General features: G+C 50.1%; 1 protein-coding gene across 3 annotated transcripts in view; it reads left to right on the top strand.

Annotated features, from left to right (window-relative positions):
* TOX2 (TOX high mobility group box family member 2) overlaps window positions 1–23,135 on the top strand; it is a 127,942-nt gene that overhangs the window by 41,355 nt on the left and 63,452 nt on the right. For all 3 annotated transcript variants that reach the window (XM_081292265.1, XM_081292266.1, XM_081292264.1), the window contains exon 2: window positions 6,663–6,728. In XM_081292265.1, coding sequence (XP_081148391.1) covers window positions 6,663–6,728 — 66 coding nt within the window. The remainder of the gene's footprint in view (window positions 1–6,662; window positions 6,729–23,135) is intronic.

The following is a 23,135-nucleotide window of genomic DNA, read 5'->3' as shown; positions in this document are numbered from 1 at the left end:
AACTCAGGAGTTAGGAAGAGCGCCTGCCATCGTCACTGTCTCATAGGTGAGGAAACTGAGGCAAGAAGGTCACACAGCCAGGACGTGGTGGAACCAAAGCTCAGACTCGGGAGTCCACATGTGATGTGGTCGGTCACACCACGCAGAAGTGGATTAAGTCCAAAGCTGATCTTAGATGGACCCAAGAATCTGATTTATAAAAGCAAGACTGTGAGGTAGAATGCTTTGCCAGGAAAAAAAAAAAAAAAAAAAAGAACCTCGGAAGAGTTGGATTTCAGTGAGTAGAGAAATGGGGGAGAGTGTTCTGGGCTGGTGAAGGACAGTGGGCCAGGGAAAGGGCAACACTGAGGACTCTGGGAGCTGAGGCTCAGGACTGGTTGCCTTGGAGGGTCCTGGATACAAGGCTAAGTGACTGCACAGTCCCAGGTGGGGTTTGGATCTGAGGAGTGAGGCAACTTCCCAAAGACCACGGGCCATAGTCGGGGTGAGGGCGGGGTGGTGGGGGAGCTGAGCAGAAAGCTTTTGCAGGTGATTGGATCTGGGGATGTAGGAGGAAAGGAGTCCAGAGTTGTGTGGGTGTCCTGACATGTGACCCGGTGGAGGTCTCACCTTCTGTTAGGACGACGGAGTGCAGGAGAAGAAGCAAGTCCGTGCACGGGTCAGGAATTCAGGGTGGGATGTGTTAAATTTGAGGTGCTCATAAGCCAAATGGGGGAATGTCTGGGGGAAAATTGCACATTGAAATTTGGAAATAACTTGCCTAAAGATGAAGATTTAATGGTTGGTGACATGTGGCAACCCTGAAAAGCCATGACCTTTTCCAGGGAAAGTGTAAATAGAGTAAGAGAAAATACCAGACCCACTTATCTGCCCACCATCCCACTCATTCATTCATCCCGCTCTATCTACCCAGTCACCTGCCCATCCGGGCATCTCCCCCCATGCATCCAAATGCCCAGCCCAGCCATTCACTTGTTGATCTCATCCACCATCCCAGTCGTCTTCCTGTACACATCACTTCACACTCATTCAGCCTTCCTGTCATCCATCCATTCATCTATTCCTTCCTCTCATCCCAACCATCTAATCCAGCCCTCTATCTACTCATCCATCCATCCATCCATCCATCCATCCATCCAATCCTTCATCCCATTCATAAACTATCCCATTCATAATTAGTAGCTGATGTTGATTACATGTTGAAATCATAATATTGTAAATATGTTGGATGAATAGAATACATCATTAAAAATATTTCATTTGTTTATATTTCCTTTTAAAACTATAAATACTAAAAGACTTCAAATTTCACATAGCTTACATTTATGACTTGCATTACATTTCTGTTGGACAGTGCTGATTTATACCATCCATCATCCATCCATCCATCCATCCATCCATCATCCACGTATTTATCAACCTGTCCACCCTCTCATTTATCCCTTTCATCCCACCACTTACCGTGTGTCCATCCCATAGATACTCAGTTTAAATCCATCTTGAATCAGTGGCTCTGTGCGTGAGAAGAACAGGGAAATGGAGGCCTGGAGCCACTAAGGAACTAGCCAGACGGAGAACAGAGGGAGCTGGGATCTGACTCTAAGATGAGGGCTCCTCACTCTTCACTTAGGCCATGTATTTGTTAAGTTTCCTTTAAGATCAAAACAAAACAAAAACAACAACAACAAATTCTTGGGGGCAGGGAGAACATGGTGCTTAAGTTGGAGGGTGACTGTTGGAATAGGGGCCCGGAGCCCCTCTCGCTGAGGGGAGCCACACAATGTGGCGGAGACAGATGTTTTGGAAGTCTCTGTGAGCCGCATCCTTGGTGACCGTCATGAAAGGGTTATCCCCACACATTCGATATTTGCAAAAATGTGGGTTCTTTCAGATTCCAAAACTCATTTCCATGACAAAACTCTTGGGAAGAGAAGATGAAGGCCTGGCTTTTGCAGAACAATCTTCCAGCTGTAATGAGGACTGAAGATGGCAATGGGAAAAGGAATTATAATTAGAATATGAAATGGGGAAAATTAATTTATTCCAGTCAGTGGTAAGAGGATGTTCTCCTGACGTTTTGTGGCAATTCTTAGGCTGTTGTTTCTTCCTACAGTTTTTTCTTTACGTTTTAAAATACGTGTGGCGTGGAAGACTTTTGGCTGAGGGATTGATAAACTGTGAATAGGCGCAGGGTTTCAGTCCCTTGTGCCCTTGCTTTGCCCATCTCTTGTGTGCACGTGAGGTGTGCGTTTGTGTCCTCGCCGGTGTGAGTTACCCCGTGCAGTTCGGATGCCTGGTGCACCTCCGGGTGCCTGCCAACCCTCCCTTCCTGCGTGTGCACAGCGTCTCTGGTGCACACCTGTTCTGCTCTGGCCTTGGTTTGTGCTGGTTGGTGCCACGAGGGACACATGTGCCTGAGTGCTCTCTGAACACAGGGCTGTGCTTGACATGAGTCCACAAGAACACAGGTTTGTGGTGCGTGTGCCCACGCTCGTGCACACGGCGGAGGTTGCAGTGTTCACCTCAGCATCCACCGGGTGGTGGGTGTAGACCTGCTTTCCATCTGTGCACGTGTGCAGGGGGGCCGCCCTGTTGTGTCTGCAGGAAGAGGCCACTCTGTGACCTCCTCCTTGGTTACAAGTTGTTTCCCAGAAAGAGTCCCATGCGGGGAGGGCTGAGGGCATAATCCTCAGGCCACGGTGCCCTGGAGGCCAAGCCAGAGGGAGCACGGACCCTGTGAGTGGGGTCCCCTCCTTCCTCCCTTCCCCACTCCAGGGGCTCTGCCACAGTGGAGCACAGACAGCAGAGGACAGACAATAGGCCACCTCTTACCTCAGGGCCTCTGTTCACAGGGCTCAGCCCAGTGTGCTCCAGGGCACTGGGCCAGGATCCCGTGGGCCTGGCCTGGGACCTCCACCAACCAAGTCCTCACAGAAAGCCAGAAGCGAGCTTGGCTCTGGCCCGTAGCAACTCCTCCTTAGATGACAGCTGGATAAACAAGTGAGTGGATTAGCACTTGGGTCATGCCCTGGAGACCTCTGGGAATCCACTGGCCTCATCCCTTGCCTGTTCCACCCGCTCCTGCAACCCCCCATCAGGGTCTTCTTGAGAGACCAGAGCCCAGACGGCTCACTGTGGGCAGTTCCTCCCTCTCCTGAGCTTCTTGCATTGCCAAGCATCTGCTGTGTGCCAGGCCCTGAGCTAATGGTTGACTACATGGAAGGATCTAGAAAGGCCTCTGTCTCTGCTGTGAAGGGGCTCACAGCCTCCTGGGGAGGTAGAGTAAGGACAAAGCAAAACATGAAATGTTGCTTGAGTCTCCCCGCAACTGTGTGACTTTTGGCCAGGCAACCCTCCTCCAGGGAAAAGAACTTTCTCCCCGGGGCTGTCGCACAGGTTAGATGAGCTCTTCCATGTGAAGCCCGACTCTCATCTCCAGGTGTGTTCACGCACTCGCCAGCTATGTGTCCACAGCCCTCTGTGCATGTCGGGAGTACTTACAGGTGGTGACTGTCACAGGTTTTGAGGACACCTTTCTCCTCTGTTCCTGTGTCACTTCATGTTCTGCTTCTAGCCAGACCTTACCATTTGGTTGCTACTGCTATATGAAATGTTTTCAGTGCTGAGTTAAACTTCGTCCTCCTCCATTTCCAGTTATTCTGTTAGGATAGAGTTATACATTATCTATCTTTTTTTAAAAATATATATATATTTATTTTCTAGTTTTAGGTGGACACAACATCTTCATTTTATTTTTATGTGGTGCTGAGGATCGAACCCAATGCCCCACACATGCCAGGCGAGCGCGCTACCGCTTGAGCCACATCCCCAGCCCATACATCATGTATCTTTTTTGAAAAGATTTTGCTTTTATCAAAGTGCTCAGTGGCCATGGTGATGAATCAAGTGTTACCCAGTAGTTTTTGTTGAAAGTTTTTCTACCCTGCCAAATTCCTAGTGCCTTTCCTGATGCCAGCCTCTATCCGCCATTGATGTTCAGAGATGACCAGGACTCAGCTCCAACCCCCACGTTGCTTCTACTCTGGGGCATGTGACAGATGTGGGACAGACTGGGCTGTGAGAGGGACAATGGAGGTGGTGGGACTCCTAGAGGAGGCAGCCTGTGAGCAGTGCCTTGAAGTCTGAGCTCTGAGAGCAATGTGGAGGGCGGAGCCCTGCACCTGGGGTCAGTGCCCAGACTCTAGGAATAACCCAGTCTTTCCTTTTGATAATCCAGCAGTCACCAAGGAACATTGCCCATCTGTGCTGCTGAGAGACAGCCAGTCCCACTGCCTAGTTGGAAGCCTGGCCTGTCAGAAACCATCTGAACGTCCCAATTGACTCCTTTACTTATTCATTGAGCATCTACTGTAGGCCAGGCACTCTTCTCAGAGCTTGGGAGGCATCAGTGTGCAGATAGACTAAGATTCCTGACTCTTGGGAGTCTCTAATTTAAAAGGGGAATCCAACTTTAAGTCATGAACATGGTAGTTAGTCTTTTTTTTTTTTTTTTTTTTTGCCTCTGTGACTAAAAGAACTGACAAGAACAATTTTAGAGGAGGAAAAGTTTATTTGGGGCTCAGAGGTTTCAGTCTGTGGATAGTCGGCTCTCTGCTCTGGGCGCAAGATGTGAGACAGAACATCATGAAGGAAGGATGTGGAGAAGGAAAGCCGCTCAGGACAGGGTAATCAGGAAGCAGAGCTCTGCTCACCAGGGACAAAATATAACCCCCAAAGGCATGTCCCCAGTGACCCATCTCCTCCAGCCACTCCCCACCTGCTGCAGTTACCACCCACTTAGTCCATATCATGGATAAAGCCATTGGTTGGGACCACACGTTTCATAACCCAATCATTGCACCGCCGAGCTTTCTGGCATTGCCTCATACATGAGCTTTGGGGGGACACCCCATAGCCAAGCCCCATCACCTGGTAAATAGTCACAGAGAATGCTAGAAGGCCAGGGACTGTGGAAGAAAGAGCAAGGTCAGGCAGGGCAAGGCCAAGCATGGGGAGTGGGGGCAGCAGGTGGGCGCTCAGAGCCTGGTGGCAGCGGAGGCCGGGCTGGCATCGAGGCCTCTGAGGGAAGGCGGCCACGGACAGCTACTTGGTGGTGTTTGTCACAGGCACCATGGTTCATGCTGTTGGACTCAGAGATTGTACAAGTGGATCCTGCAGATAAACTCACAGTCCCGCACACTGACGAGGGTACAGGAATACTCACGGCCACCACGCTGGACTAGCAAAGGCTAGGACACGCGGCTGCCCTGTGCTCTGCCCGCCAGGGGTGCGCTGCCTCCCAACTACGGCACTCCAGGTCCCGGCGGGAAGGATTCTGTCCCGACATACATAAAGCACTTTCCAGGACGCACTGCTACACACAAAGTCAGGGACGGAGCAGTATGCCTGCAGACTGCAGAGGGTCTCCGAGGGGACCCTCTGGGGAGGGCAGCAGGTGATGGGGTGGAGTAAGAAGGAGGCGCTTCACTGTGTTGCCATTTGTACTTTTGGAATTTCTGACCGTGTGAATATATCCTAATGAATTGTTCAATTTTTTAAAAATGGCCAGCTGTCCCCAGTGCTATGATTGCTGACTGCAAATGGTTCACAGTGGGTCCTCTGGATATTGTCCCTGGCCCAGTGGGGGCCACCTTGCTCAGAAGGTTATACTTCCCCATGTTCCCCAAGGGCAGCCCACAGCCAGTGACCAATTTGCAGAGACCACAAAAGGCCACCCCTAACTCTGCAGTGCAGTCCACAGCCCAGAGCTGCCCAGGGGTCAGGCTGAAGTGAGTCTCCAGCCCATTCTGACCTCACTTAGCTCCACCATGCCCTGTCCCCTTCCCTCCCAGCCTCACAGGTGAGGTCTTTGAACCCTTGCCTCAGGCTCTGCTTTGGGGAAGACACCCCCTGGAGGTGGGGAAGCACTTGGAATTCAGTAAAGGGCAATATGTGTCACGGGCTCTGAATCGCCACACCCTGTGAGGAGGGGACTGCCACCCTTGTGTGCATAGGACCTTAGAGGTTCAGAAGCCAGCTCAAGGTCAGGGTGAAGAGAGCGGGTCCGTCCCCGTCCCCCCCGTCCCCCCCGCACCTGCTCTCTATTGCAGCTTCCTTGACTTGGGATTGTTGTACCTCTGCATGGTTTCAGCCCTCGCTGCCTGCAGCCTCTAGTGGCCTTAGGGGGAGGGGGCAGAGTCACTTTGGATGGGATGACTTGGGGGCCTGTCTGGAGCAGGCTGTCATGACCCAAAAGCTCTGGAGATCTTGGCCTCGACCTGGGACCCAGGATTCCAGATCTAGCTGGTCGCCTGCCCAGAGAGAGACTCCTGTGGATTTCTAGGGCTGGGAGGCTGGAGCCTGGCCAGGCGGCCCCTGTGCCTGTGGACAAGGTCTGGAGGGCGGAGAGCTTTTCCTGCCTGGATTCTCCTAGTGATTACTGGCTAACTGACCTTCAGGGGCCACAGAACAGGGGCTGCTCCTTCCGCCCCAGAGAGCCCTGCTGAAACAAGGCCTCGGGCGTCCTGGGCTCCAGGGTTTGCACCTGCAGGCTCCACACACAGCCCCTCCACTGGTCACAGTCCCCTGACCTCCTCTGGCTGCTTCTCCTGGTGCCACCTGAGAACATTTTAATCAGAGCTGCTTCTCTCTCTCTGTTCTAGTTTGATGGTGACAGTGCCTACGTGGGGATGAGTGACGGAAACCCAGAGCTCCTGTCAACCAGCCAGGTGGGTGCGCGTCCCCATTGAGTTGGGGTCTCAACCTTGGGCTGGCTGGAGCCCAGCTGCTCCTGGGGTACAGAGGCTGGAGGGGTACAGAGCTGGGGGGCCTGGCTCTCTACCGTCCCCTCTCGGAATCTTTACAGACACCAGTTGAGTCCTTACAAGTGACAAACTGGGACTGTAGTGTTTGCTGTAAATCAACTTCCTGGTGACCGTTGACTTGTAATGGACATCATCGAGAACTTGCTGGAAATCAAGTGCACTTCCCACATTCCGCATGTGCGTGGCAAATGTCCGCTCAGTGAGTGGCGTTTCTGGTGCTGCCTGCCTGGGGCTCGGCTCCCGGGGGCCTTGCTGTGTATGGACGTGCCCGAGCCCAGGCACAGGGTGGCAAGGCTGACTCACCCCCCTGTGAGTTGTCTAAGGCCACTGGAGAGGCTTGTGACGTGGCACAAAGGGGGGAGAGCAGAGGCTTCCTGTGGGGCCCTCCCTGATGGTGAACGGGGCCGAGCACTCCCTGGGCACAGCTGTCCCAACCCATGCCCAGTCCTCCAGGGGTCTCACATGCCTGCTGGAGTCAGAGTTTCCACTGAGAGCTGAAAACTAACATTTCTCCTCCCTGGGAGCGTCCTCACTAAAGGCCAGGATGCTGGGGACTGTGACCCCAGGGAGAGTCCTCACCACAGGCTGTGGTATCACAGAGGATGTCCCCTAAGGCAGTGGTGCCTTCAGGGTGGCACTTGCTCAGGGTGCTGGAGTTTCCTGGCTGCTGACAGACTTGGGGAGCTGGAGGACAGCCTGGCCCTGGAGCTGACCTGCCCCCTCTGTCTATGCAGCTCACTTAAAAGATTCTAGGCAAGACCAGAAGAGCCACCCAGTCTCAAGTTAGGGAGACTCTCTGAATCCAGAGAGTCTCCCTAACTTGAGACTTTATGATGAAGACATCAAGATCCTCTGAGATTAACTAAATCCATCCAGTGGCACGAGGCAACCTTATGTGAGCAACTTTGGCAAATGCATTCTCGATATCTTACACTGAATCAGTTTTGCTGTACACACTCCTTGAAATGTAGTGACTTAAAACCACAAATATTTATGTAGCTTCTGGTTCCATGGGTTAGCAGTTTGGCTGGGTTCAACTGGGTGGCTGTTCTGTTTTGCCTAGAATCTTTTAAGCCCCAAGGACTGGTTGGTATGGGGTCTGCTTCTGCTCCATGGGGCCTCTCATCCTCCAGCAGGCTAGCCTGAGGTCACTCACAAAACAAGGGAAGGGTTTCCAGAGCAACAAGGGCAGAGTTGTAAGACCTCTTGAGGCCTAGACTTGAAGTGGCACCTCTGTACCACCAGCTCTTTCTATTGACCAGAGCCAGACACAGTCTTGTCTGGATTCAAGGAATGGTGAAGTAGACTCCACCTGTTGATGGGAGGGGTGCAAAGCATTGTGGTCTTTATATAAAATTGCTCATCTAGGAAACATAGGGGATTAGTTCATGCTGATTTTGCTAAAGAATATCTCCGACTCTTCCCAGACCTACAGTGCCCTGTGGCTCAGGGGTACTCTACCAGCCTCTACTCTTTAATGGCAGGAGTTCTGTGTATTTCCTTCCAGTATTTTCTCTGAAGCATCTACTTGAACTCACACAAACACAGACACCCTTTCTCTGTGCGCCGTCTCACTGACTGCAGGAATTATACTGTCCCAGTTACTGAAGGTGACAAATGTGTGGGCAAAATACAGCTCTCATAGCCAATAGCAGGTCCAGAGACTGAACCCGCTAAATGTCATAAAATGTATTTTATTTTATAGATATTGTTTTATAGATATTGTTAATTAGTAGATCCACCCACCCAGCAAATGTATGTCAGGCATCTGTGATGGACGAGGCTCTGGATGTGAGTAGGAAGTCTTTTCTGGAAAACATTTCCTTCTAGAAAGTCCTATTTGATCATTTTACATTAAAGACTTGCTTTTTAATGTAAAACTTTTCCTGAAATAACATCTTCTTTACTTGGAAAATTCAGCCTGGACTGAGGCTCCCCTGGGTGTGTATTAGCCAACTGTCCCCCTTTTTAAAAATTTTCAAGCCAGCCCTTGTGGGCTTGAACTTGCTTTTGCAAACGCACACTATATTGTTTGGTTTTTGCAAGTCTCCACAAAATTCCTGCATAGCTGCCTTCACTTTCATGAATTATCACTTCCCCCATCCCTGGACCTTGCATTTCTTTTGTGCCATCTTTCCCAGGTGACCTGAGAATGAGACGGTTGGTCCTTCACTAAGGCTGCAGCCCCACCAACAGCCTTCAGGGCTGGAGGGCTTGTTAGAGACCAGCTCTCCTCCTGCTGAGAGCAGCCATATCCGAGAGTTGCAGGAATTGTTATTTCCTGTTCGTTTGGCTCAGGAAGAAGGAGATTTCCTGGGAAGAGATGAGGAGGAGAGGAAGGAGGCTTGGGCCTCTGCAGACCTGGATTCAAATTCTAGCTCTGTCATGCCCCAGCATGGAATAGATATTGCATGCAAATGCTGTCACCTTCCTGTTAAGAAGAGAGTCAGCTTGCCTCTTGGGGTGCTAGGAGAAGGAAATGAGGTGCAGGCAGGGGTTCTGTGGGTGACTCAGTAGATTCTTTAGCATGCCAGGGCACCCATGTCCAGCTACTGTGAGGGCTGACTGCTAACTACTTGTAGCTGCCTCTTTTCTGGAATAGAGGCCTCTGCCCATGGGATCCATGAACCAGAGGAGGCACAGATAGTGGTCTGGAAGCCCACCCCATTTCCTCAGAGGGGGACCAACTTTGCAACTCCCCATGGAGCCCAGCTGAGACAGTGTCTGTGCTCGGCCCCGTCCTGGCCTGTTCTGCTCCCTTCTCTCCCCTCGCCTGAGAGCCCTTCTGCCCTGTCACCTTTGCAGGAATCCCCACCCCAGACTCAAGTTCTAGGGCCTCCGAGTGTGCAAGGCACCACTGTTCAGAAAACCTAGCTGTGACTCATTCTTATTGTTTTTATTACCATAAATAATTCTTTGGTCACACAAGATGAGTTTCTGCTCACCCCTGTGTATCTGCAGACACTGTTTCCTCCGGTGGGAACCCCCGAGCCCTTTTCACCCAGTAAATGCCTATTTGTTCCTTTCGGGGGCACTGCAAATGTCAGCTCCTCATGTATCTTCCTGCCACGGGTAATTTTCCACTCATGGCTCTAAAAACCGTTTCTGCTAAAGATCTCATGACTTTTCCTAAAGATTATTGAAAGAACGTGTGTGTGTGTGTGTGTGTGTGTGTGTGTGTGTGTGTAACAGAGTCGGGGAGATTGGGATTGAATGATGTGATTAGATTTACAGTGTTAGAAGTTCCCCATGGCAGGAGTGGACACGAGAGACAGCTGGGAGGGTGTGCTCGTCGGCCCACTGGAAGACTATGTTGTCCTAGATTGTGGCAGAGCCAGAGGAGATGGAGAGAAGTGCATGATCTGAGGTGTGTTTTGGAAACAAAGTCAGCAGGTCTTGATGATGATGGACGTGGAGGAAAAGAGAAATGGGGGGGTGGTGCTTCCCCCCAGGCTTCTCGCATGAGTCCATTTTCCAGCATTTTCTGAGCTGGGGAAGAGCTGGAGAGGTGTATGAGGTCAGATTTGGACAAGTGGCCTTTGAGATTCTCATTTAAGTGGAAAAATCCAAATGGGTGGATGGTGGTCCAAGTGTGGAGCTCAGGGGAGATGTAAATTGGAAGTTCCTCCGACCAGGCATCAAAGCTGTGGTAGTGAATGGGAGGTACAGGGACAGGAGGAAGAGTGAGAAGAGCAGAGGATCAGTGACCATTAAAAGCTGATCTCCAACATCTGAAGGCAAACAGAAGAAGGGTAGTCTGACATAGCTTGAGAAGGAGAGGTTTGAAAGCCAAGGGCAGAGTAATTCAAGAAAGATGAAACTGAGTAAAAAATGACAGGGGATCCAATTCTTATCAAAAGATAAATTTTAAGTAGATCAAAGATTCAAATGTACTCAAAGAAAACGTAAAGGCACCAGCAAAACAACCTTTAATATACTTTACAGCTTTTGAGCAGGGAAGATGTTTCTATGACTATAAACCTTAGAAGAAAAAGCTTAAAAATTGGACCATAAACTAATATAAAATAGCTTTTGTATGGCCCAAGCAGCATAAGTAAAATAAAAATGGAAAATTGGACAAGAATATTTTCAACTCACAACATAGTTGGAGAACTAACTTCCTTAACATATAAAGAGCTACTAGAAATCAATTCAAGACCCTGGTAGAAAAATGGGAAGAAGACATTCAATAGTTTACAGTGAAGGTGATGTTGATGGAACTTACATACATGAATAGGTATGAAGAATAGTGCATAAGAGAAACAAATTAAAACGGCCATTTTTCACCTATAAAAAGTGAAAGGTTTGTTAACACACTCTGTCAGAGTTCTTGTGGAAAAACTGATTCTCCACACTGCTATATGGAGAATAAACTAATGTAACACCTAAGGAGGGCAAATTGGCAACATCTATCAAAGTTACAAATGCACTGACCTTTAGCCCAGCAATTCTCTTTTGAGAAACATGTCCCACTAATATATGTGCATCCATTAAAAAAAAAATGACATATTCAAGAGCAATCATTTTGTTATTTTGATACAAGATTGGAAACAACTCAAATGGCCAACAATATGGATCTAGTTAAATAAAATATGTGCATCTATCAAGTAGTACACCATACAGCCCAATGAAAGAACGAGGACACTGAAGTGATGTAGAAGTTCTTGAGAGCATTACTTATGGAAAAAAGCAAGGTATAAAACAGTAGGTTCAGTGTGTTACTATTTATTAAAAAAGGCATATTTCTAGGTGCTTATATTTGATTAAAGTAACTCTGGAAAGATATGGAAACTAGCACAAGTGATTTTGTGCACTGTGTGTGTGTGGCATTTGTACATGTGCATGTGCACATGTGTGTATGTGTTATAGAGGGGCAGCAGAGACTTTTCACTGTTCCTTTTAATATTTAGGGGTATGTGAGTCATTTTCCATCTTTGTAACAAATACCTGAGATAATAGACTTAAAGGGAAGAAAGGTTTATTTTGGCTCATAGTTCTAGAAATTTCAGTTCATGGCTGCTTGGCCCTGTTGCTTTGGGTCTATAGAAGCACGGTAGGTAGTTCAGGGTGGAGCATATGGCAGAGGAGGCATATTGGGACAGGAAGGGTCCCAATATCCCCTTCAAGTGTTGGCCCTAACGACCTAACTTCCTTCCACTAGGCTCCACCCCCTCGAGGTTCGGCCACCTCCCAATTTACCTCAGGCTGTTGACCAAGTATTTAGCACATGGGTCTTTGAGGGACATTCAAGATCCAAACTCTAGCAAACTATAAGGGCTTTAAACCTTTTATAACTTCAAAAAGTTAAATGAAGTCTAAACAAGAAGGGGACGCCAATCAAGTCACGTGCCTCTGGGGGATCGGTGGAGATAAAAGTTGAAATGGGTCCAATAGTTCTAGGAAAAAGAAAGCCATTGTGGACCTCAGTAAGAAGTGGTGTTGATGGGAGGGGACATGCTGCGGGTCCCATGGGTGGCCCTAGGAGGGAGCTGGTGGTGAGGATGTGTCAACACTGAGTACAGACAACACCTGTGAGTCTAGCCGGGCAGGGCCAGGCCAAGGGCCAGAGCTCAATGAGATGAGGACTTCAGAGAGGGACTTTTCAAAAGATGAAAGTCTTCAGAGTGTCCAGACATCAGTGGAAGGTGTCCAGGGGAGTGTGGAGTTCACGGCTCAGAGAGGGAATGTGAATCCATGCTTTAAGTTTTCAGAGCTGATGGTGGTGGGGGGTGGGGGGGATCCTGCCCAGAGGGGGAGGCCAGGCCTTAGCTGGGAGCCATGAAATCGAGGCACAGAGGAGAAAGAAGTGTGGCTTTGTAAATGGGTTGGCTGGGCACCCGGAGCCTGGAGGCTTCTGTCCTCATGGAGGGCTGGTGGGCAGGGGTCTGGAGAGTCAGAGCCGGGAGGGGTGGTCTGAAGAGGGGCAGAGGGTCTGGGGTATTTGTCCTGGGACATGGGAGAATGCACTGCTGTGGGATGGACACAGAGACGGGTAAACCAGGACAAGGAGTTGACCAGGCAGGTAGGTGGACAGACAGGCAGAAGGACACTTGATTCCCACCCACCCCCAAAGAGAGACATGAAGGACCAGAAATCTAAGCTGGGTACTGAGAGAAGATGAGAGAGCCGGGGTTCAGAGAGTGCAGGGCACAGGGGCCAACTGGGCAGTGGAGACGCCTAGTCAGAGGGGAAAGGGGGCCCATGGTCTTGAAGGTGAGCGGCCAGGTGCTTTGACAGGCTCCTGGGTGCATTCTGGGAGTAGAGAGCTGAGGCAGCTGGGAAGACAAGAGCCCAGAACCCAGCATCCATGGGGTGGCTGAGCTGAAGGGACCTGGGAGGCTGCTGGGTGGGGTGGATGGGAAGCTGGAGCCGGGAGCTGAAGCCTGGGAGCCTGGAGGTGCAGCATGAGGGGCTGGTGCTGCCAGAGCCGGTGAGCAAGGAGCTGGGGATCCGTAGGGACCTGGATGGTGGTCTGGATGGGGCAGTGGAGAGGGAGGGATGGAAGGTGGATGGAGGTGAGTGGAAGGGGTGTTCTAAGACCCATGGGAAATAGGGGATTTTATTCTCCCTACAGCAAGAGCAAAAGTGACCCAGGAACTATTTGCAAGACAGAGACTGCACAGTAGGGCATGGAGGTTGTGGGGGAGGTGCTTACAACTTGAGGTGCTCACAGAGGAGTCCTGGGGTCTCCAGAGCTAGGTGAGTACCACCAAATATGAGCGCAGCCAGGTGCAAGCATCACCCAGTAGGAGCAGCCCCGCCCACCACACCATGGCTCCTCCGGCACCTTGCTCAGTACGCCTCATGGCAAAGGCTTCCTGTGCCTCACACACACCTGCATTCACTAGGCTGCAAGAACTTTGACTCAGCAGATTCTTGCTTCTGGTTCCCAGCACCCTTGGTCAGCTCAGCAGATCCCTTTGTAAGTCCCCAAGGATGCTTGGTCTTCCTTGCCATTCAGATCAGGTATGGACCTAGGGTGGGTGGATAGCACAGTCAGGAGACCAGAGATGGGGCTGGCCAGCCTGTGAAGGAGGGAGCTGGGACCTGCAGTCTCTGGACACTGAAGTCCTTATGATCGTGAACTGCTGGCCTCCCTCCAGGAGGGGGCAGTGTGGGATGCCTAGAACATAGGGGGAAGAGGGATGAGCCAGAAGCTGAGTCTGAAGTTGTGTCCCACCCTTTTCTTGGGTCAGTTGGTGTCTTGCTGAACCTCAGTTTCCCTACACTAATAATCAGGAAGGACTGTTGGGTTTTCTCTAAACAACCTCAATGATGACATTGATTATATTTTTTTAGTTCCCATGCACTGCACTTCCTGGGGCGCAGGCACCAGGTCCAAATGTTTTGCCTGGCTAGTCTCATTTCTGTCTCACTGACTCTCAGGTGGGAACTGTTGCTGTCCCCATTTTGCAGATGAGGAAACTGTAAATTGGAGAGGCAGGTGGTTGAAGCTTCTCAAAACAAAACGTCTCTCCAATAAATGCATGGGAGGCAGGAGACCCTCCTGCCGTTTCCATTCCTGGAATCCAAGACTCTAGGCTTTAGTAACTCTGGCCTCTGAGTCTGTGTACATTGTAAAGGGCAAAGATGACATGGCTTTTATTGCTTTAATTAAAACCTGAGTGAAGAACTTGCGATTCATATGAAAATGAAATTGTTTCGCCTACTGTGGTGCGGAGAAGGCAAGAGCAGCGATTACTGCTAAGATTACAAACAATCAAAGAGAAAAGGCCTTTTGCAAGCATTTCCTATTAAAGCCACAAACATCACACTTTAAAAATAATTATGGTTGTGTTATCGGAACATGATTCATGAATTCTGCATAAATATGAGGGGCCCTAAAGGAACCTGCTTCAAGACCACAGATTTTGTTCAAATCTGATGAAATTTAATATCATTTCACAGCTGGAGAATAAAATGCAAAGTGGGGGAAAACCCTACCCCGTCCGTGTACATGGAGAGTCGGGGACATGTCACACTGCACTAATGAGCCCTCCCCACCTGCCTAAAAGCACACTCAGAAAAAACACGCACAAGTCTCTCTTGTTTTCATTGTGAGAAAACCGCTGAGGAATTGGTACTTCCATCTCCCCATCTTAGTTTTGCATCCCAGGTGCTAAAAGCATATTTTATTGTCGAACCCCGGATTCCTGCCTGCGAGAAGTCACGGAGGCACTGAGGGCAGACTTGGGGGAGGACCTTGGTCTGCATTTATTGTGTGCCTCCTGCGTAATAAAGATGTTTCTCATACAATGCCCTGCATGTTTACAGCATATAGTTTTGTTTCCTTCCAACTATTATAAGAGAAATTGAATCCCAGGAAACATTCACTCTCTCTGGAAGGGATGGAAACAATGAGGATAGTGCGGGAAGTGTACGTGCTGGGGGAGGGGCCAGCCCTGGGTTGGAAACACAATTTCAAGGATTTTTGTAAAAACAGCATCTAGCATCCTTCCCCTCTCCTGGCCACCTTGAACTCAGCATCCTCTGCGGGGCCTGGCTCTTGGCTGGGGAGAGAGTCAGAGAGCCCTGAATTCACACATCTGTCCATCAATATTTGTGAGCTCACAACCGTAACTAAGAAGAAATGAGTTGACACGAGGAACTTTCTAGAATGGCACTGGCTCTTGGCTTCTGGAGGGTCAGGAGGCTGAGTCTTGCCCTTCTGCAGCCCTTCCCATTGTGTGCCCTTGATCAGGTCATTTGTTCTCTCTGGGTCCAGGATTTTGTGTCTGTCGATGGGCTCTTACAGGTTATCTCTGAGGGACCTTCCAGATTATGGCTGGTGGCCCAGGGCTGGCCTCCTCCACCCCTGCCCAAATTCCTGTATGACCTTGACCAGATTGTTTAACCTCTCAAAAGGCCAGAGACTGACCTTCCTCACCTGACTGAGTCCCACCAGTAAAGAAGAAGCCCGGAGGTGGGGACAATGACTGAGTGACCTTCCAGTCAACCAGAGTCACAAGAAAATGCTGTTGGTTGGCTGGGTATGGGGAATGACCTGAGAAAATAGAAAATCTAGTCTCGACCCTTCATGGCTGGGAGAGCTTGGGCAAGTTAATCCCCCTTTCCTGAGACTTCAATTTCACTTTAGAAATCCCTCACAGTGATTCAAGGTAGATTAAATAAGATGCATTTATACCCAAAGTGATTATTTGGGTGCTTGGTACATGGCAAATGGCAGTTAGCCTGAGGTGCTATTAATACCCTTGCTACAGATGGAAAAACCCAGGTCACACGCCCAGGACTTGGTGGGCCCAGGAGTCAGATGTCACATGCAATCAGCAATCTTAGCCAATGAAAATCAGATTGTTGAGGGTTGAGATTGAAAAGGGACTATCTTGCTTTAAAATGTGCCAATAAAAAACCCATGAAGTCACAAAACTAGTGACAGATGCCTCTGGATCATTTCTAGCCTGTTGGAGACCGGTAAGCCTCCTCACCCAGCAACGGCCACCTTCTGACCAGCCTGGTTTGCCCAGGCTCTTGACTCCACGGCTCACAACACTAACAGGACTTCTGGGGTCCACACGGACAGTCTCCATGTCGCACCCACTCACGCCCAAGGCCCTGAGGCAGTGCCCTGCCAGGCCTGGCCTCCTCCTCCTGGCTCTGCAGGGCTCTGGTGAGCCAATGGTGGTTCTGGGCTCCAGTGCTCCTGCTTCTGCCCCGTTCTGCCTGTATGACCTTGGTCAGATGGCTAAACCCCTCTTGGCCTAGCTTTCCACCTCTGAAAAGCGGGAGTGGTAATATCACCTTATAGGTCAGTGCACACACCCAGAAGTAGGGGCGAGGGGCCTGGCTGGGCCTGTGTGGGTGAGGACCGGAGCATGATAAAGCGATTTTGTTAGACTTTGAAGTTTAGGGAAGAAAGGCGAAGTAGCAAAGGAGCTAGGGGAACGTTCATTCCATTTTCTGTGAATATTTGTGCCTGTAATTGGGGTGGGATGGAGAGGGGAGGTGAGGCTGGTGTTTTGGGCAAACAGAAGTCCAGCCCTCAGCACCATGGGCCTCAACAGATGTGTACTTTTCCCAGGTGGCAGAGTCTGTGCCACACAAATGCCCGGGGCACACAAAAGCTCCATGTCGAGGGCAGCTCCCAGGTCAGGGGAAGGGGTGTAGGTCCACGAGAAGAGGAAGGGCAGGGAGGGCCGAGTGAGCCATGGTTGGCGTTGGAGAGCAAATGGATGGGAAGGATTGGAGAAAATCTTGCTGTGCATCATGAGATGGAACCTTCCTCTTCAAAGTACCACAGGAAAACCTGCGGTCAAGGTCCCTCGTAATTGCTCAAGGGCTTTTAGTAAAAGGTGAAAGGTTTATACAATCTGAAGAGAAACCAGAAGGACGTTTAGATGAGGCTCCGTGTTGCAATGGCCCCGTGGGTGGATGGGTTGTGGCTGGTGGTTTAACTGTGTGATGTCTTGCTGCTGACTTGAACAAATAATTGTTGGAGATAGCGAGAAGGACTACAGTAGGGGGAGGGGGAGGGAAACATTTTTAAATTTTTCCAACCAGATGGAGAAAATAAAAAAGACAAAAAAAATCAAGTTAACAAGGATCTGGAGGAACTGGTTCCTGATACAGGGCTGCATAGATCGGTACAACCATTTTAGAAAACCAATGCTCGGTATCAAAAGCTGAATATTTATGTCTCCAACCAGCAATTCCACGCCACACACACACCTTCGTGTGTTCACCAAGACATGTCAAAGAATGTTCTTCGCAGCTTTTTTTTTTTTTCCCCACAAAAGAACAAAACTGGAAGTGGTCCAAATGTGCACCAGTAGTAGACTGGATAAATGTTGCAGAATAGCCCTACCTGGCAGGATACTCTCCAGCCACAACAGTGAACAACTTGGAACTACCTGCAATGATTCAGGTCCATCTCCCAGACGTTTTCTTTAGCAAAAGGAGCTGGACAGTAAAGGGCATTTTATATGACGCTCCTTACACACCACACACAAACAGGCACAGCTGATCGGTAGTGACAGAAGTGTGAACTGCAGTTTCACTGGGAGGAGATGGGTAGTGACAAAGGGGCTTTGAGGGTCCTCGGGGGTCCTGGAAGGTTTTCTGTCTTCTCTTGAGCGGGTTACACAAATCTGTTTGCTTTGCGAACATGTATTGAGCTGTACTCTTAGGACATGCATGTTTCTATTGGTTTCTTCTGTTTCAATAAAGAGAGAAAAAAAATTCAAGCTGTCATGTTTGCACAGATGTCTCCATTTTTAGAGCCAGGACATGGTGGGGAGGGAGAGGAGCCTAGCCAGGTCCCATTTGTATCTCGTGTTAATCAGATCACCAGGGAAGTGTGTTCTCCCTGGGAGTGTGGATGCAGCAGCCTTTTAGGGCTTGAAGCTATTCATTTAACTTCCTGGGAGGGGGGGGAAGGACTGTTTTGGCTCCATGATGGGTGGAGAGCTGTGAGAGTGCGGTGGCAGTGGCGGTGGCTTGCACCAGGGGATCAGGTGCAGGGGCTTCCCCAGGTCTGCTCCGCGCTGCAGGCTCCAGCCTTCACTCCCATTCCCCTGTGGGCAGTTTTAGGAAATAGTTGGAACATAAGCATCTCCAAGCCCGTGCCTGCGTGCATGCTTGCGTGCGTGCCTATGTGTGCATGTGCATGTGGCTTGGGTGCTGCTGTGCTCTGGTGCCAGAAAGTCTTATTAATAGTAAACTTGAAGATGCCTGTGAAAGTTTCTCCCAGCACGCACACACACACACAGAGACTATTGCAGACACATTCTTGCACAAACACAAGAGCCCCTTGTGCTCACATGGGCATGCCTAGTGACGTGCACCTCTCCACACATTAAGCATGACTCTGGGAAGAAATGGAGATAATAGTCACACCTGGTTCCTGGACTTTTGTGGCAATACCCACATGTGTGTGCCTGCATACGAATGGAATATTTTCTCTGCATTTGCTTAGTGATGTTCGTGGAGTTTTCGCAGTTGGTTAGGAAGCCCCTGAGGGTCTCGTGGGAGTAGGGAGCGGGGGACTGAGTGGGGGAGTGAACGGCTCCTATGAACCACAGACACACAGACAGATGCTGAGACACAGTCACAAACAGGTTTGTACAGGCACTTGTGCACGTTTACAGCACATGCACTGTGTGTGGACAGGTACAGGGATGCACACCCCAGCCCATGCAGACACGGCCAGACCTGGTGCTCAGGAGGGTGGACGTGGCTGCAGTTTGGGGGCTCTGGACTGGAAGTCAGAACACAAGTTCTGTGTGAGGCTCCAGGTAAATCTAACTTATTATGTGACCTTTGGGAAGTCTCCCCTCCTCTCAGGGGTCAAGGACTCCCAGCTGGGATGTGACAGAACTGGGATTTGGACCATGGTCTGTCTGGGTTGAAGTCTGGGCTGTTCATGCCCCAGGCCTTGCTGCCCACAGTGAGGCGTCTCTGTTTCTTCCTCCACTAACTGGGTTTAATAATGCATCTGCATCGTAGGCTGACACATTCATGCATAAATGTGCATAGAGCATGTGTTAAGTGTGGTAAGTGCTACACAGCGTTGCTGCTGTTGTCTTTGGAACAAAGCTGTAGAAAAGCAGGACAGACCAATGTGAGGCTGGGGCTGAACCGTCTTCTCACTGGGAACTTTCCAAGTCCTAGCACAAGCCTGGCTGAGGGTGTGTGCCCAATAACCTTGTGGGAGAGGATGAGCTCTGAGTCACAGCCCCCTGGTGGGATGATGTTTGGGTCATATTAGTGGGAGCACCAGCTCCAGGCTGCAGAAGGAGCAGGCCTTGCTCCATGCTGCTCAGAGCAGACCTGGCATGCTGGGCCCAATCCTTGGTGCCACCACCTGGCAACTCAGGAGTGTATTGTGGAGGTCCCGTTGATATGCAAGTGTCACTTGGGGGAACAGTGGCCTGAGCAGAGGGGCCAGCACACTCAGGGGCAGGTGGTGTCTGGGGGGGCTGTTGGGGGCTCCCTGTGGCTGGTGTCAGGTGAGGTTGCAGGATCTGGCCCAGGAGACCTTGATGCCAGACCAGTGCTGAGACCCTGCTCCAAAAGGAAGAATCTGAGCAGGGCAGTGTCCCCAGAGCATCTCAGACCAAGGGACTTCCCTGCCGAGCTGTTTCAGGGCCCTCATGAGAGCCACTCTCTGAGAACCTCAGTGTGGCCTCCAGGGACGGCTGGTGTGGCCCGTTTTTAGGCAATGCCCCTTCTGTAGATTTCAAAGGTAGAAATGGAAAAGAGAAAAAGCTGTAAATAGACATAATTTTCCCAGAAGCTATTTTAGCACAAAAACCACTGAGAGCCTACTCATCAATTTGGAAATGCTCTTAAAAGCAGCACCGCCTGGTGTCTGCCTGTGTACCTGCCAACCGGTGGCATGGGCTGGAGTCCAATGTGGGTCTGAAAGTCCATTGGCCCAACTTCCTCTTTCTACAGGTGGTATACAGAGGCCCAGCAAGGGTCAGCGTCTCGGCCAAGGCTGCACAGCCTGTCAGGGGCAGAGCTGGGGCTCAAACCTTCATGGGAAGACAATTTCCAAGATAAGGAAACCTTCCTGGACTGAGCTAGAATGATGTTCTGAGCAGCAGCTCTCAGGGAGGGCTGTTGCTGACTTCCTGGAGCTTGCAGGGAGGGAGGTGCGGAGCTGGGCCCAGCACCTTGGTCAGTGAACTCATCCATACCTGTCTTCATAGGAAAACATATTTACTAAGCACCTACTGTGTGCTGAGCAATGGCATAGGTGCTGAGATGGAACCAGGAAGAAACCAGTCCTTGTTCAGCCTCGTATTCTTGCGTTCAGCAACTGTTTTGTTAAGGGCCTACTACGGGCAAGGTCACACTGTCAGTGACCAAATGCTGAAACTTAGTTTCTAGCAAAAGTAATAATTTTTTAAAATTTTCATTTATTTCTTGGTTTGTTTGTTTTTGTAGCACTAGGGATTGAACATAGGGACACTCTACCTCTGAGCTGCACTCACAGTCCTCTTTGAACTTCTTAAACTTTTGAGACAGATTCTTGCCAAATTTGAATTTGCGATCCTCCTGCCTCAGCCTCCCCAGATGCTGGGACTAGAGCTTGCACCAACGTGCCCAACTTCAATGATTATTTTCAAAGGGTCAAGTCTCTTGTATGTTAGGAAGTAAGAGTTCTATGGGGAAACCAACAGAGCAGGCTAGAGGGACCAGGTGTGACAGCTTACCTGCAAGGGACAGTTGCAAATACAGGCGATGGGAAAACCCTGCTGAGAAGGGAATATGTGAGCAAAGACTTGAAGGGGTGAGGGAGGAAGTCGGGGGACGACCATTCCCATAGACAGAACAGCCGGAGCAAGGCCTTGGGGGGGGGGGGGCGCTGTGCCTGGCATGTTTGAGGAATGTGGCTGGAATAGAGGGAGGGAGAGATTGTGAGGGGCTGGATGGTCCAGAGCAGCTCCCAGCCACATGGGGAGTGGACAGGGCAGCCCAGCCTGGGTCAGGAGTTAGTGTGTATGAGGCAGGACAGCCACCTTCCTTCATAAGGTCCCAGCCCTGAGGCGTGGGCAGGAGGGGCACCTCTGGCTGCACATGACCTGACTGTCCTCAGTGACTAAAGGGAAATCCCAGCATCTTAGAGCACATTAGCCAAAGCAGATCTTATTTCCAAGCTGCCACAGGGAATCACTGTGGTACCAGGATGGCTCACGGCCAGTCCCAAGTTCAAATCCCATATCTGGAAAAGTGATGGCTGCGTATCTTGGTAATACCAGCACGGGGAAGCCATGTTCTCAGCATGATATGACAGCTGGAAATCATACAATAATAACACTTAATTTTAACTGAAATGTAAAACCCTTAGTATGGCAAAAAAAAAAAATAACATAAGATCAAGTAACAAACTTCGGAAACACTTGTAGCACATGCTATGCAAAACATACTTTCAAATACATAGAATAAGACAATAGAACAATGGCAAAAGGGATGCCCGCTTCAGAACACAGAATATGTATTGTCCATAAAAACAGGAGCCCGTGTACAGCTTCATTGAAAACTAGAGGGCTGACACTGATGACTCAAGCCAGAGCTGCTTCCCTCAGATGGGCTAAATGCTCAAAACTGGGTAATGTGTGGTTACCTAGCACTTCTGCTCTCGGAATAGACCCTCCGGAGCCCTTGGCAGTGTGCAAAGATGTAAGAGCAAGGATATTCATTGCAGGGTTTGCAAAGTGAAAAACTGGACAAGACAAGCAGAACGTTCACCACTGCAGATCAGCTGAATAAATAAGCTAAATAATTAAATTGTAGTTGTGTTACTTGGTTCCTCTCTGTACCCAGCACTAGGCTATGTCCTGGAGATATAAAAATTTTATCTTCCTGTCGGGTGGAGAAGGTAAGCATTAAAAATATAATCTTACAGGGTCAGATGTGGTGGTGCACACCTGTAATCCCAGCTCCCTGGGAGGCTGAGGCAGGAGCATTGCATGTTCGAGGCCAGCCTCAGCAAGTTGCTGAAGCCCTGCCTTGAAATAAAAGAGGCCTGGAGATGTAGCTCAGTGGTGGAGTGCCCCTGAGTCCAATCCCCGAGACCACACACACCCACATGCAGATTGCATGTGTGTACACATCTCACATATATACACCTATTTCACAAATACTTCCAGCTGTGCTAAGGGCCATGACTGAGAAGGGCCATGACTGAGAAGTACCCGCCTGGGTAAGCACAACAGTGGGCATGGACCTGCTTCGTTTGGGCGTTCAGGGACAGTCTCTGGCTGAGACTGAAGATGAGAAATTGCCTGGGAAACCAAGCACCCTGGGCAGAGGGAACAGCCTCCGCAAAGACCCCTTGGAGCCTCAGAGGAACTGGGGCCCCAGAGGGACAGGAGTCTGAATAGCACCATGGGGAGTTAAACCGGCAGGAGGACATTGCACTAGGTGGGGACTGTTGCAATGGGGGAGGGGGCTGAACTCAGCTCCTCCAGGGCAGCTGGGGAATTATGGCCAAAGGCAGGAAAAGGGAGTCAGGGTGGGAAGTTGCCTTAGAGGTACTTGGTCAGGTGTCAGCGAGGGCATGCTGACCCAGGCGGCACTCTGAGGATGGGTGCAGAGAAGAGGACTGACTCCAGGAGCCTGGCTGAGTACGTCAGGGAGGGAGTCCTTGTCACTGGCTCTAGTGGGCCAAGGGGAGCGTGGCTGCAGACGATGCCTGCTTCTTCACACTACAAATATTTTTTATTTTCTGCCACGCGCTGGGCAGGGCACCTCTCTAGGCCCTGCAGGCTCAGCATGGAACAACGTCCCGCCCTCCTGGACCCTTCACTCTGGTCTGGGAGGTAGGTATGGATCAGGCAAACCAAC

Source organism: Spermophilus citellus (assembly GCF_964194105.1).
Source record: "Spermophilus citellus genome assembly, chromosome: 4".
NCBI classification, from domain to species: Eukaryota; Metazoa; Chordata; class Mammalia; order Rodentia; family Sciuridae; genus Spermophilus; species Spermophilus citellus.
The sequence above is the reverse complement of the archived record's forward strand: the minus strand, read 5'-3'. Positions and strand labels throughout refer to the sequence as shown.